Genomic DNA, 14,995 nt, shown 5'->3' on the forward strand with positions numbered 1-14,995 from the left:
AAAATTAATAAGAACATATGCTGATTAGCTGGGTGTGGTGGCACACGCCGTAGTCCCAGCTACTCAGGAGGCTGAGGCAGGAGGATTGCCTGAGCCCAGGAGTTCAAGGTTACAGTGAGCTATGATGGCACCACAGCACTACAGTCTGGGCAACAGAGTGAGACACTGTCTTAAAAAAAAATGTATATATATGTGTGTGTGTGTGTGTGTGTATGTGTGTATACACATATATAGAGTATGCTGAAGATAATTTTCAATTAAATGGATTGATAGGATGTTTTAATTATAGACAATTATAATCGGATATAGACAATTATAATCAGTTTACTGATTTTAGTTAAAGGTTGTATTTGTACTCTCTAAAGTAACAGTGATTTATATCATGCAGCTAAAGGATCTATTAAGGAGAACTGTAGAAGGATTTGTAAAACTCTTTGACCCAAAAGATCAACAAAGGCTGCCAATATTTAAGATAGAATTGACATTTGATGATGACAAAATGGAATTTTATCCTACCTTTCAAGATTTGGAAGATAATGTTTTGAGTTTGGTAGAACGAATAGCCGAAGCTCTGCAGGTATTACATCTTTACCCATCAGGAAAGAATTTTAAATTATTTGAGTCGAATCTCTATGAAGTGTATATGTACATACAATGTTATGACTCTTTGTGTTATTTTCCTCCCCCAATTATTTTAAATTAGAAATTGCTTTCTCTTTGAAAAAGTCTCTTGAAGGCTGGAGATGACATTTTCCTTCTTAGAACTTTTCTTGTAGCTATGAATTGATTTTTTTATTTGCATGTCTCATCTCCTCTACTGAGTTGTGAGCTTCTTAAGAACAAGATCTAATTAATATTTGTTCTTTCTAGAGCTTTCTGGCATAATTACTTTGTCAATAAATATTTGTCGGCTGGGCGTGGTGGCTCACACCTGTAATCCCAGCACTTTAGGAGGCCGAGGCAGGCGGAACACAAGGTCAGGAGATCAAGACCATTCTGGCCATCATGGTGAAACCTCATCTCTACTAACAATACAAAAATTAGCTGGGCATGGTGGCGCATGCCTGTAATCCCAGCTACTCAGGAGGCTGAGGCAGGAAAATCTCTTGAACCAGGGAGTTGGAGGTTGCAGTGAGCCAAGATCACCCCACTGCACTCCAGCCTGGTGACAGAGCGAGACTCCGTCTCAAAAAAAACAAAACAAAACAAAACAAAAAAAAACCCCAATAATAAATAAATAAATATTTGTCAAATATTTATTTGTCAATAAATAATTAGTCAATAAATATTTGTTGAATGATAGAAAACTAACCCAACTTAAGGTTTTCTTTGTTTTGTTTTGTTTGAGACAGGGTCTCACTGTGTTACCTAGGCTGAAGTGCAGTGGCTATTCACAGACATGATCATAGCACACTGCTGCCTCGAACTCCTGGGCTCAAGTGATCTTCTTGCCTCAGCCTCCCAAGTAGCTGGGACAATAGGCACGTGCTGCTGCACCTGGCCCAACTTGTTTTATGTTAGACTACAAACTATACAATTTTAAATTATTATTTTATGTCAAGTTATTTTTTCTTGGGCCACTGAAATCTGAAAAGAATGTTTAAAAATATAGTATAAGTTCTACACATAGGCCGGGCGCAGTGGCTCATGCCCGTAATCCTAACTCTTTGGGAGGACGAGGCAGGCGGATTGCCTGAGCTCAGGAGTTCAAGACCAGCCTTACCAACATGGTGAAACCCCATCTCTACTAAAATACAAAAAATAGGCCAGGCATGGTGGCTCACGCTTGTAATCCCAGCACTTTTGGAGGCTGAGGTGGGTGGATCACGAGGTCAGGAGTTCGAGACCAGCCTGACCAACATGGTGAAACCCCATCTCTAAAAATACAAAAATTAGCTGGGCGTGGTGGCGTGTGCCTGTAATCCCAGCTATTCAGGAGGCTGAGGCAGGAGAATCGCTTGAACCCGGGAGGCAGAGGTTGCAGTGAGCTGAGATCGCACCAATGCGCTCCAACCTGGGTAATAGAGCAAGACTCTGTCTCCAAAAAAAAAAAATCTACATATAGATTAATTATACAGTTAGATATTTATTGTATACATTGTTATTATTTTTATTTGTGTTAGAATGTCCAGACCGTCCCCTCTTGGCTATCAGGAACTTCAACACCAGTAAATCTTGACACAGAACTTCCTGAACACGTGTTACACTGGGCTGTTGATACACTGAAGGCAGCAGTACATCGGAACTTAGAAGGTGCAAGAAAGCATTATGAGACATATGGTGTGTATGACATAATATTATACCATTTGTCATCATTTTATTTGTGCTAGACTTTGGTCAGGTGTTTGTTTGTCTGGGGCTGCCATGAAAGAACAGGGAGAGCCAGAAGTGAGCATAGGCATAGCTTTTGGCAGAGTCAAGAATCAAACCCAATACATTTTGTTGTCCAGTCCAAAGGGTGCATATGAACTGGAGCAGGGTGATAAAGTCAAAGGCAGAGAGAAGAAATGTTGGGAATAATTCAAGGGTAAAAGCAAGGTAATTTCTGAGAATAGTTTCAAAGAGCCTGTAGCTCAGTTTTATTGGTCTGTAGTCTCCTCAAGTGTGTGTGAGGTCAGGATGTATGGTTATTCTTTGGCATTCTATTAACCAACATCTTCTATTAATTGGTGTATATGTACCCCTAAGTTATTCTTAAAAGCCTCAAATACTCTATTACGTTTGTTTTAAAATGTCTGTGTTTAACTTGGTTTGCTTTTATTCTACCCATTTTCTTAAAATATAATAAATCATGTATGTTAATACTCTATTAATAATAATATTTAATTGAGTAGGTTTCCCATTCCATGATCATATAAAAAAGTGTCTTATCTTCTAAAAAGTGTATTATTGAGATTTTCATTAGATTATTAATTTTCAGTTGAAAAATATAATTGGCTCTTTGATGGGACTGCAGTTGAGAATATAGAGACTTTTCAGACAGAAGATCATACTTTTGATGAATATACAGAGGTAAGTGGTAATTCTGTTTTTATTAATGCGTTTTGAATTTTTTTGTAACATTAGGATCTTTCCATTCTAAAAAGTAAATGCTTAAATAGAATTTCTTATTTAAAATATCATTTCAGTAAAACTCATTGTCTTACCTTATAATTTCTTTAGTCATTCATTTACTCATTTATTAATTCAATAAAAATTTCCTTATCACATTCAGACACCTAACAAGATTTGGTGATGCAAAAATAAATGATAGGGTGGGAATGGTGGCTCATGCCTGTAATCCCAGCACTTTGAGACGCCGAGGCAAGAGGATTGCTTGAGCCCAGGAATTTGAGACCAGACTGTGTCTCTACGAAAGGTTTTTTTTTTTTTAATTAACCAGGTGTGGTGGTGCATGCCTGTAGTCCTTCTTACTCAGGAGGCTGAGGCAAGAGGATCACTTGAGCCCAGGAGGTTGAGGCTGCAGTGAGCTCTGATTGCACCACTGTACTCCAGCTGGGCAACAGGGCGAGACCCTCTCTTAAAAAAAATACATAAGCACTGTCTTCAGGAGCTTATATTTGGCCTGGAAGCCTGACACGGAAATAACAACTATAAAGTATTGAGATAAGTACTGGAATAGAGATACGGACAAAGTGTTGTTTGCTTTGGGAAACTGGTGAAGATATTATGCAAGAAGTGAAATGTGAGTCGGGCTTTGAAATAGATTTTATAGGTGGAGAAGGGAGGGGATGTAGCATGAACCAGGATGTTCAGAGAATATAAATGAATGAAAATAGTTAAAGAATAGGGAACAGGGACACAGTACATGGAAGATTTAGAATATGATGAAGTTAGAAATGTAAGTTGGAGCCACATGGGAAAATCCCGGAGTATCTTTGCTCAAGAGTTTGTACTTTGTTCTGAAGATTTTTCACCATGGAAGTAATCTATTTGGATCTGAGTTTTGGAAAGATAATTCTGGGCTGGGTGCAGTAGCTCACGCCTGCAATCTCAGCACTTTAGGAGGCCGAGGCGGGTGGATCACCTGAGGTCAGGAGTTCGAGACCAGCCTGGCCAACATGGCGAAACCCCGTCTCTACTAAAAATACAAAAATTAGCCAAGCATGGTGGTCCATGCCTGTAATCCCAGCTACTAGAGGGGCTGAGGAGTAGGATCGCTTGAACCTGGGAGGTGAAGGTTGCAGTGAGTAGAGATCATGCCACTGCACTCCAGCCTGGGCAACAGAGTAAGGCCCCATCTCAAAAAAAAAAAGGTAATTCTGACAGTAGTGGGGAAAAGGCAATTGAAAGAAGAAAGATTCCTACCTCCTCAAGGGACCTTATTCTATTGGTTAAAACTGGCCTTATATTTCTTCATTTTCCCCCTTTCTATTGACTGTTTAGATTTTTTAATGTATACTTTATACATTTTAATTTTTCTAACATCTTAAATTTTAAACATATGGAGTTTTGTTTTGTTTTTTGAGACAGGGTCTCACTCTATTGCCCAGGCTGGAGTGCAGTGGCATGATCATGGCTCACTACAGCCTTAACCTCCCGGGTTCAAGCAGTCCTCCACTTCAGCCTCCCAAGTAGCTGAGACTGGAAGCATACACCTCCATGTCTGGCTGATTTTTTTAAGAAGTATATATATATATACTTGACATTTTATTTTTATAACAATGTCTTTCAAAGAGCAGACATTTTAAATTATAATTAATTCTAGTCTATCAATTTTTTTCTTTTGAGGTTCATACTTTTTGTGTCCTAAGAAATCTTTCCTACTCCATGATCATAAAGATTTGTTCCTGTTTTAATCTGGAAGCTTTTCTTAGAATCCCTAAACAACACATGTGATCGTCTAGAAGTTTTATAGTTGTAGCTTTCACATTTAGGTCTATGACCCATTGTAAGTTAACTTTTGTATGTGGTGTGGGATATGGGTCGTGGTTCAGATGTTTTTCATGTGGACATCCAGCTGCCCCAGCATCATATATCAAAAATACTATCTTGTCCTCATTAAATTATCTTGCCGTCTTTGTTGAAAATCAATTGACCTTATATCTGTGGGTCTATTTCTGGATTCTCTATTTTCCATTGATTTATATATCTATTCTTATGCCAGTACCATGCTGCCTTGATTTCTGTAGTTTAATGGTAAATTGTAAAATCAAGTAGTGCAAGTTCTCCCACTTTGTTCTTTTCCCAAAATTATTTTGACTATTCTAGGTGCTTTGCATTTCCATATACATTTTAAAATCAACCTATCAATTCCTAAAGAAGCCAGCTAGGATTTTGGTTAGGATTCCGTTGAATCTCTGAATCAATTTGGAAAGAGCTGCCGTCTTGAAATAGAAGCTTTCAATACATGACCATAGTATGTATTTAAATTTATTTGGACCTTCTTTAATTTCGCTCAGCAATGTAGCTGTAGTTTGCATTGTACAGCTCTTGCAAATATTTTCCTAAATCTGTCCCTTAAAATGTTTCAGGTTTACTTGATTTTCTTATAAATAGTTTTTTGTTTTTTTTTTTTTTTTTTTTGAGACAGAGTTTCACTCTTGTTGCCCAGGTGTAGTGCAATGGCGTGATCTCGGCTCACTGCAACCTCTGCGTCCTGAGTTCAAGCAATTCTCCTGCCTCAGCCTCCTGAGTAGCTGGGATTACAGGAATGTGCCACCACACCCAACTAATTTTTGTATTTTTAGTAGAAACAGGGTTTCGCCATGTTGGCCAGGCTGGTCTTGAACTCCTGACCTCAGGTGATCCGCCCACCTTGGCCTCCCAAAGTGCTGGGATTACAGGCATGAGCCACTGCGCCTGGCCATAAATAGTATTTTTAATAGCAGTTTTTATTTACAGTACAGTGCTGAATAGCAGCGGTGAGATAGGGCATCCTTGCTGTGTTTATGGTCTTATGGGAAATATATTCAGATTTTCATCATTAAATACATTAAGAGTAGGGTTTTTGGTAGATGCCCTTTATCATGTGGATGAAATTCCCTTCTATTCCAAGTTTTCCAGGAGTTTTTATCATGGGAGGGTGCTGAATTTTGTCAAGTATTTTTTGGCATATATTTATTGATCATATGGATTTTCTCTTTTTTTCTGTTAATATTTTGAATTATATTTATTGATGTTCAAATATTAACCCAATGTTGTTTTCCTGGGATAAACTTGAATTATCCTCAAAATTTAGTGCCTTAAAATACCAAACTTTATTATCTCATACTATCTGTGGGTCAGGAATCCAGCCTTGGATCAGCTGGGTCCCTGTAGTTCAAGGTCTCTCATAAAGTTGCAGTCAAGCTGTCAGCTGGGGCTATGTTCTCATGAAGGTTTGACTGGGGGCAGAATGATTCCAAGTTCACTCAAGTGGTCGTTGATAGGATTTGGTTTGCCACAGGCTATTGAATTTCTGGTTTTGGATACATAGATATTTAGGATTGTTATGTTTTCTTGATGAACATTCTTTATTATTATAAAATAATCTTTTAAGTCCCTGATCTTTTATATATATATATATAAAAATATATTAAAAATATAAAAATATATATAAAATCAGGGATTAAAATATATAAATATATAAAATAATATAAATATATATAAATATATAAATATATTTATATATTTTTAAAATATATATTTTTTAAAATATATATTTATAAAATATATAAATATGTTTTAAAAAATATATATAAATATATATAAAATCAGGGATTAAAAATATATAAATATATAAAAATATATAAAAAATATATAAAATATATAATATGTAAATATATAAAAATATTTATATATTTATATATAATCTCACCAGCAGATATAATCTGGTGAGACTGTAAATGGTATAACAACTTTGAAAGAAATATTTATATATTTATATATTATATAAATACATAAAAATATATATAATATATACAAAATATATAAATATATATATATATTTTGAAATGGAGTCTCACTCTTGTCGCCCAGGCTAGAGTACAATGGCATGATCTCGGCTCCCTGAAACCTCCACCTCTTGAGTTCAAGTGATTCTCCTGCCTCAGCCTCCTGAGTAGCTGGGATTACAAGTGCCTGCCACCACACCCAGCTAATTTTTTTGTATTTTTAGTAGCCACGGGGTTTCAACATGTTGGCCATGCTGGTCTCGAACTCATGACCTCAGGTGATCTGCCCACCTCGGCCTCCCAAAATGCTAGGATTACAGGCGTGAGCCACCGTGTCTGGCCCCTGATTATATTTCTTATTCTGAAGTTTTTTACTGATTCTAATACTCTAGCTTTTATTTTACAAAACAACTTTATTGAGAAATTATACAATCAATCTACTGAAAAAGTATAATTTATTTCTGTCAGTGTTTCATATATTTTGGTACTCTGTTATTAAGTGCAAATATATGTGTAAATGTCGTATCTTTCTGATGGATTGACCCTTTTATTATTTTAAAATATCTCTGTTTATCTCTAGTAACATTTTTTTTTCTTTTTTGAGACAGGGTCTTGCTTTGTCGCCCAGGCTGGATTGTAGTGGTGCTGTCACAGCTCACTGCAGCCTTAACCTCTAGGCTCAAGTGATCCTCCTGCCTTAGTCTTCTGACTAGCTGGGAATACAGGCATATGCCACTATGGTGGGATAACTTTTGTATTTTTTGTAGAGAAGGGGTTTCACCATGTTGCCTAGGCTGATCTCAAACTCCTGAGCTCAAGCGATCTGCCTGCCTCAGCCTCCCAAAGTGCTGGGATTACAGATGAGAGCTACCACGCTTGGCCCTGAATTTTCTGTATACAACATCATGTCATGTGTAATAGTGATTGTCTTACTTCCTTTCTAATCTGAGTTCCTTTTATTTATTTTTCTTGCCTAATTTCACTGGCTAAGTACCTGTAGTACAATGTTTTGTTTTGTTTTAGACAGAGTCTCACTCTGTTGCCCAGGCTGGAGTACAGTGGTATGATCTCAGCTCACTGCAGCCTCAACCCCCCAGACTCCCGTGATCCTCCCACCTCAGCCTCCCAAGTACTGGGGACTACAGGCACAGGCCACCACACCTGGCTAAATTTTTATTTTTTTTACTTTTAGTAGAGACAAGGTCTCACTATGTTGCCCAGGTTGGTCTGAAACTCCTGGGCTCAAATAATCCATGCACTTTAACCTCCTAAAATGCCAGGATTATAGGCGTGAGACACCGTGCCCAGCCAATGTAGTACAAGTTTGTTTTTTTTTTTTTTTTTTTTTAGACAGGGTCTCACTCTGTTACCCTGACTGGAGTGCAGTGGTAGAATCCTGCTCACTGCTGCCTTGACCTCCTTGGCTCAAGCAATCTTCCCACCTCAGCCTCCCAAGTAGCTGGAACAACAGACGTGTGCCATCACACCCAGCTAATTTTAGTATTTTTTGTAGAGATGGGGTCTCACTATATTGCTCAGGCTGGTCTCAAACTCCTGGATGCAAGTGATCCTCCTGCCTCAGCCTCCCAAAGCTCTGGCATTACAAGCACAAACCACCCTTATCTTGTTCTTGATCTTAGAGGGAAATGTTCATTTTTTCATCATTAAGTATAATATTAGTTGTAGGTTTTTCCTAGACATGCCTTATGAAAGTTGAGGATGTTCTCTTCTATTCCTAGTTTGTGTTTTTACCATGAAAGAGTGTTGGGTTTCGTTAAATGCTTTTTTTTTTCTTTTTTGACTGGTCAAGTACCCAATAGTGAGAAAGGGGAAAGAGTAGAACAAGCAGTTTCATCTGTGATTGACTGTGAACAATCAAATGAGGTAACTCACTACCTTTAGACCAGTTTGTTTAATGCTTTTTTGGCATCTATTGAGATGACTATGTGTTTTTTTCTAATATGCGTACTTTTTACCTTATTTGGTTTTTATGGGTTCATGAAACTATTTTGTGAATGCATAAATGCATTATTACTTTCACAAATTCAGAGATGGTATATAGTTGTATTTTGGTAGCTGCAGGTATTTGTTCTAGGACCCCTCTATAGATATCAAAATCTGCAGATGCTCAAGTCTCATATAAAATGGTATAGTATTTGCATATAATTTATGTACATCCTCCAGTATACTTTAAACTATCTCTAGATTACTTATAATACCTAATGCAATATAAATGCTATATAAAGAGTTATACTGTATTGTCTTTTATTTGAATTATTTTATTGTTATTTTTATGGCTTTTTCCAAATATTTTCAATCTGCCATTAGTTGAATCTGCATATATGGAACCCATGGATACAGAGGGCCAACTGTATTCTCTTTCATTTGTATTTTACCATATATCTCAATACAGTGCTATGCAGAGAATAGACACAATAAATGTTCTATGAATTACCAACTAAATTTTTTGTGGTCTGGGTATAACCTGTAGTGTCTATAAGTCCTAAATATCAAGACCAAGCATATGTTTCATTAAAGTTTTGTTTGTTTTTGTTTTTTTGTTTTTTTTTGAGATGGAGTCTCGCCCTGTTGCCCAGGCTGGAGTGCAGTGGCGCCATCTCCACTCACTGCAAGCTCTGCCTCCTGGGCCCAAGCGATTCTCCTGCCTCAGCTTCCTGAGTAGCTGAGACTACAGGTGCCCACCACTACACCTGGCCAATTTTTGTATTTTTAGTAGAGACAGGGTTTCACCATGTTGGCCAGGATGGTCTCAATCTCCTGATCATGATCCACCTGCTTCGGCCTCCCAAAATGCTGGGATTACAGGTGTGAGCCACTGCACCCGGCCTCATTAACTTTGAAAATGATTATTTCCTTAGGTCTATTATTTTGTAGTAACATTTTCTAGGATTTTGTAATAATGTTGGGATAGTTTATATAACTATTTAAAAATTTACTTTTAGATTTAGTAACATATTCCTGGATTTCTTTGTCAGTTTCTGATATACTATAGTTGTGGTTAGTATGCCTATTTTGGGGGAAATTTAAGAATGATGAACTGTAACATCTGTACAGATGAACTTATTTATTATTTATTTATTTATTTATTTATTTATTTATTTTTTGAGTTGGAGTTTCGCTCTTGTTGCCCAGGCTGGAGTGCAATGGTGCAATCTCAGCTCACCACAACCTCTGCTTCCTGGGTTCAAGCAATTCTCCTGTCTCAGCCTCCCGAGTAGCTGGGATTACAGGCATGCACCACCACGCCCAGCTAATTTTGTATTTTTAGTAGAGACGCGGTTTCTCCATGTTGGTCAGGCTGGTCTCGAACTCCTGACCTCAGGTGCTCTGCCCGCCTCAGCCTCCCAAAGTGCTGAGATTATAGGCCTGAGCCACCACTCCCGGCCTATTATTTATTTATTTTTTTAGAGACAGGGTCTCTGTTGTCCAGGCTGGAGTGCGGTGATGTGAGCATAGCTCAATGCAGCCTCAAGTTCCTGGGCTCAAGTGATCCTTCCACCTCAGCCTCCTAAGTAGCAAGGATTAAAGGCGTGTGCCACCATGCCCGTCTAATTTTTTTTTTTTTTTTTTTTTATTGACAGAGTCTCAGTCACTCAGGCTGGAGTGCAGTGGTGTGATCACAGCTCAGCACAGCCTCCGCCTTCTGGGCTCAAGTGTTCCTCCCACCTCAGCCTTCTGAACAGCTGAGACTACAGGCACACGCCACAACACCTGGCTAATTTTTGTATTTTTTGTAGAGATACGGTTTCACCATGTTGCCCAAGCTGGCTGGCTAATTTTTAAAAATTTATTATTTTTTTTTGTAGAGATGAGGGTTTCCCTATGTTGCTCAGGCTGATCTTGAACTCCTGGCTTCAAGCAATCCTCCTGTCTCAGTCTCCCAAAGTGCTGGGGGTTTACAGGCATGAGCCATCATGCCTGGCTTATACAGATGAATTTATAAGATGCTTGTGATTTGTGTAAAAATAAAACAGGACAGGGGAGTAGTTAGGAGTATAGTTAAAAAAAGATTGGTCATGAGTTGCTAATTGTTGAAACTGGATAATGAGTACATTTTACCTATTTTTGTACGTTTAAAATGTTCCATGAAAAAATTTAATATAATTGTGAAATATAACATACATAGTACATATGTATACATTGATAGGTAATTATAACCTAGGTGGTAATAACCATGTAGCTTAAGAATGAGAACTTTGCAACACCCAGAAGCCACCACGTGCCTCTCCCCAATTATAACTTTCTTCTGTCTTTATTGGTAACTATTACTCTGACATTTCTTGCTTTCCTTTATGGTTTTACCATCTATGTGTGTATACTTAAATAATATAGTTTAGTTTTGTCCATGGTAAGTTTGTATGAAAGGTATTATACTGTATATATTCTTTTGTGTTTTTCTTCTTTCATCATGGTAAAATTTATCCATATTCATCTTTTTTCAATGCCATGAGTTCTATCTACCCTTTATCTGGTGGTTTTTTTTTTTTTTTTTTTTTTTTGAGATAGAGTCTCACTCTGTCTTCCAGGCTGGAGTGCAGTGGTGTGATCTCAGCTCACTGCAATCTCTACCTCTCAGGTTCAAGCGATTCTCAGCCTCTTGAGTAGCTGGCATTACAGGCATGTGCCACCACACTCAGCAAATTTTTGTATTTTTAGTACAGACGGGGCTTCACCATGTTGGCCAGGCTGGTCTTGAACTCCTGCCCTCAGGGGATCCACCCGCCTCGGCTTCCCAAACTGCTGGGATTACAGGCGTGAGCCACCGCACCTGGCCTATTTGGTGTATTTCCAACCAAGAACAAGGCAGATGCTTAAGATAGTCTCTGAATCAATTAATTATTATCTTCCCCCTTGAACACTGAAAAATTTAAACCCAATTCACCACATCCTAGATACTCTAGAAAAATAGGACAGCATTGAGAGAGAGTAACGTGAAGGAAAGTTCTCCTGAAGGAAGAATAAAAGGAACAGGCCATTTCGGTAGAGAGTAGAGATCGAGTGAGAAGGAAGGCAGATAGAAACATTAAAGGTGGATTGTGAAATTAAGTCAAAGTTTGTCCAAAGTTGGTAAGTGTGTTTCACTTTTACCAAGTACAACATATCTTGTCAGATTTTCTTGATACTACTTTGTTTAATTTTAAAAACTTACCCCAGTGTTTGGGTACTAAGAAGTTGACATACATTCCAATATCTTGGATCTTGGTAATTGCAGAGCATCTGTTCCTGGATTATTATCATTATATTTTTAACAGATAGGGTCTTACCCTGTCACCCAGCCTGGAATGCAGGGTGCCATCATAGCTGACTGCAGCCTCAAACTCCTGGGCTCAAGCAATCCTCCCACCTCAGGCCTCCTAACAGTAGCTGGGATTATAGGCTCAAACCATCATGCCTGGCTTGGAGTATTTTGACAAAAACCAATAAGTTCCTTATATATATGTATTTTTCCTAAAGGTTGAATTAGAATCCTTCACCATGTGGACGTAAAGTGAAAAAAAATAGGATCTTTAATGAGCTATCAGTAATGGCAAAAGCAAATATTTATCCACTATGCAAATTGTTACATGATGTAAGTTTGTTTCTAAACAGAGAAATGGGTTGACTCTGGGGATAGTTTTAAAAAATAATTATTGAGGGAAATTTTACCTTGTGATATGTTCAGATTTTGATACTGTGAATGGTATCGTATTAGATATTTACTGTTAGATTGACAAATTCCTTAATGAAAGAATAGGTGAAAAAAATATGTCTGCAACAAGGGAAAAAATTTTAGTCACTTAGCAAAAAAGAAATAAAGTTGTATTTATATTATATAATTAAGACTTTCATAACAATACAATATTATAAAATCACTGAAAGTTCTAAACTTTTTTTTCATTTGAACACTTTTTTTCAAGTTTATAGAAAAATTTTTCAGTCTTGCCTCAGAAATAATGCTTTTGCCTCAGTGGATTCATTACCCTATGGTGCGTTTGGATTGTGAAGATTTGAAGACAGGCCTGACAAATAAAGCAAAAGCCTTTGCAAACATATTATTAAATGACATAGCTTCAAAATATAGAAAAGAAAATGAATGGTAAGTAGAATTAATTCCCAAGCTCAGAATTATATGGCTAAAAGAAGTATTTTGCTAAAGTGACTCTTGTTTAAAAACAAAAGCTTAAAATATGTAAGTACTTATAATTTTTTCTCCATAGCTGCCTCCTATAGAGGTGCCTTTGTAGTCCCATTGGGCTGGGTTCTTTTTGTTTGATATTGTTTGATACTTTTTAAAATGTAACCCAGGATTTTTAAAAAAAGAAATGGAAATAAACCAGATTCAGGTACAGGTTACATGATAATAAGATTGTAGACTTTTGGTGATTTTGGGCAGATCTGGGATCATCCTTGACCCCAATATTTACTTATTGTATCACCAAGCTTATTTTTCTCATCTGTAAAATGGAGACAGTAATACCTACTTTTCAGGGTGGCTATAAAATTGGATTCATAAACTAGTGGCCTGCTACCTGAGTGTGTCATGTAGATGTGTTTTGCTTGTTTCACCCTGTGTTTTATTTTGTTTAAACAGATTTTGGACTTGCTACCATCATTTTAAAATTAGGAGTACACACAGACACACACACATGCACGTGCGTGCACGCACACACACACTGTTTGGATTTCTTACCTTTCTTGAAAAAGTGGGAAGACCATGCCACATCGGGCCTGCTGTGGTAAACAGAGCTAAGAAGCAACTTTGCCTTTTAGACAGGGACTATGTCCTGTGGTTTGTTCACCCAGTGCTCAACCAATTCATCGTCCAATTTATTGAACTCATTTGTTATCCGTGTGTCCCCAGAAAAGCTTGTAACTTCTGTAAAGATGAAAACTAATGTATGTATAGCACCTAGCACACTGCCTGGCACATGGTACTCAATAAATGTTAACTATTATGTTTATTTTCCCGGAAGCAAAGTGAAAAAATTGCATGCTTTGGAATCAGAAAGACATGAATTTGAATACTGATTGCCATTAACTAGTTCCATAACTCTGGGCAAGCTACTTAATTTTCCTGAGCCTCAGTTTCCTACTGTGTCAACTATGAAAAATAGTACCTTCCAGGCAGGCGCGGTGGCTCACGCCTGTAATCCCAGCACTTTGGGAGGCCAAGAAGGGCGAATCACAAGGTCAGGAGTTCGAGACCAACCTGGCCAACATAGTGAAACCCCGTCTCTACTAAAAATACAAAAAATTAGCTGGGTGTGGTGGCAGGCGCCTGTAATCCCAGCTACTCAGGAGGTTGAGGCAGGAGAATCGCTTAAACCCGGGAGGCGGAGGTTGCAGTGAGCCGAGATGGCGCCACTGCACTCCAGCCTGGGCTACAGTGCGAGACTCCATCTGAAAAACAAACAAACAAACAAAAACAAAAAGAAAAAGAGTACCTTCCTCGCAGGACTAATATTAGGATAACAGATAACATTTGTAAAATATCTAGCACCTTGCTTGGCATAGAATAGGAGCCCAATAAATATCTTAAATTGAATAAGCAAATATATGACAGTCAGAAGTCAAATTTATCAGGCATATTCTGTATAAAAGTATACTACACGAGAAGATATCAAAGAGGGTAAAGTATTAGACCTTTCCCTTTCTTGAGAGTTGTAACCATCCTGATGAGTAACAACAATGACAATGCCATAGTTAGTTAAAAAAAAAAAAAAAAAAAGCCCTCTCCCTCTCCCATCTCCCTCTCCCGTCTCCCTCTCCCGTCTCCCTCTCCCGTCTCCCTCTCCCGTCTCCCTCTCCCGTCTCCCTCTCCCTCTCCCGTCTCCCTCTCCTTTTTTCGGTCTCCCTCTGTTGCCAAAGCTGGACTGTACTGCCGAGATCTCGGCTCGCTGCAACCTCCCTGCCTCGGGCTCCTGTGATTCTCCTGCCTCGGCCTGCAGAGTGCCTGGGATTGCAGGCGCGCGCCGCCATGCCTGACTGGTCTTTGTATTTTTGGTGGAGATGGGGTTTCGCGGTGTTGACCGGGCTGGTATCCAGCTCCTGGCCTCGAGTGATCTGCCCGCCTCGGCCTCCCGAGGTGTTGGGATTGCAGACAGAGTCTCGCTCACTCA

The 14,995-nt window shown here is 38.3% G+C and overlaps 1 protein-coding gene across 15 annotated transcripts in view; it reads left to right on the forward strand.

Annotated features, from left to right (window-relative positions):
- Positions 1-14,995, forward strand: part of DNAH12 (dynein axonemal heavy chain 12) — a 269,970-nt gene that overhangs the window by 53,134 nt on the left and 201,841 nt on the right. For 13 of the 15 annotated variants that reach the window (XR_010139196.1, XR_008523741.2, XR_008523742.2 and 10 more), the window contains 4 exons: positions 389-577; positions 2,124-2,280; positions 2,921-3,012; positions 12,794-12,972. Coding sequence is in view for 12 of the 15 variants with exons in the window: in XM_054551999.2 (XP_054407974.1) it covers positions 389-577; positions 2,124-2,280; positions 2,921-3,012; positions 12,794-12,972 (617 nt within the window). In the remaining 3 variants the exon portion in view is untranslated. Of the gene's footprint in view, positions 1-388; positions 578-2,123; positions 2,281-2,920; positions 3,013-8,685; positions 9,170-12,793; positions 12,973-14,995 lie in introns of those variants that run through there. The other 2 variants (XM_054552010.2, XM_054552011.2) reach the window with 2 other exon arrangements.

This window comes from Pongo abelii, chromosome 2 (assembly GCF_028885655.2).
Source record: "Pongo abelii isolate AG06213 chromosome 2, NHGRI_mPonAbe1-v2.0_pri, whole genome shotgun sequence".
Taxonomy (NCBI): Eukaryota; Metazoa; Chordata; class Mammalia; order Primates; family Hominidae; genus Pongo; species Pongo abelii.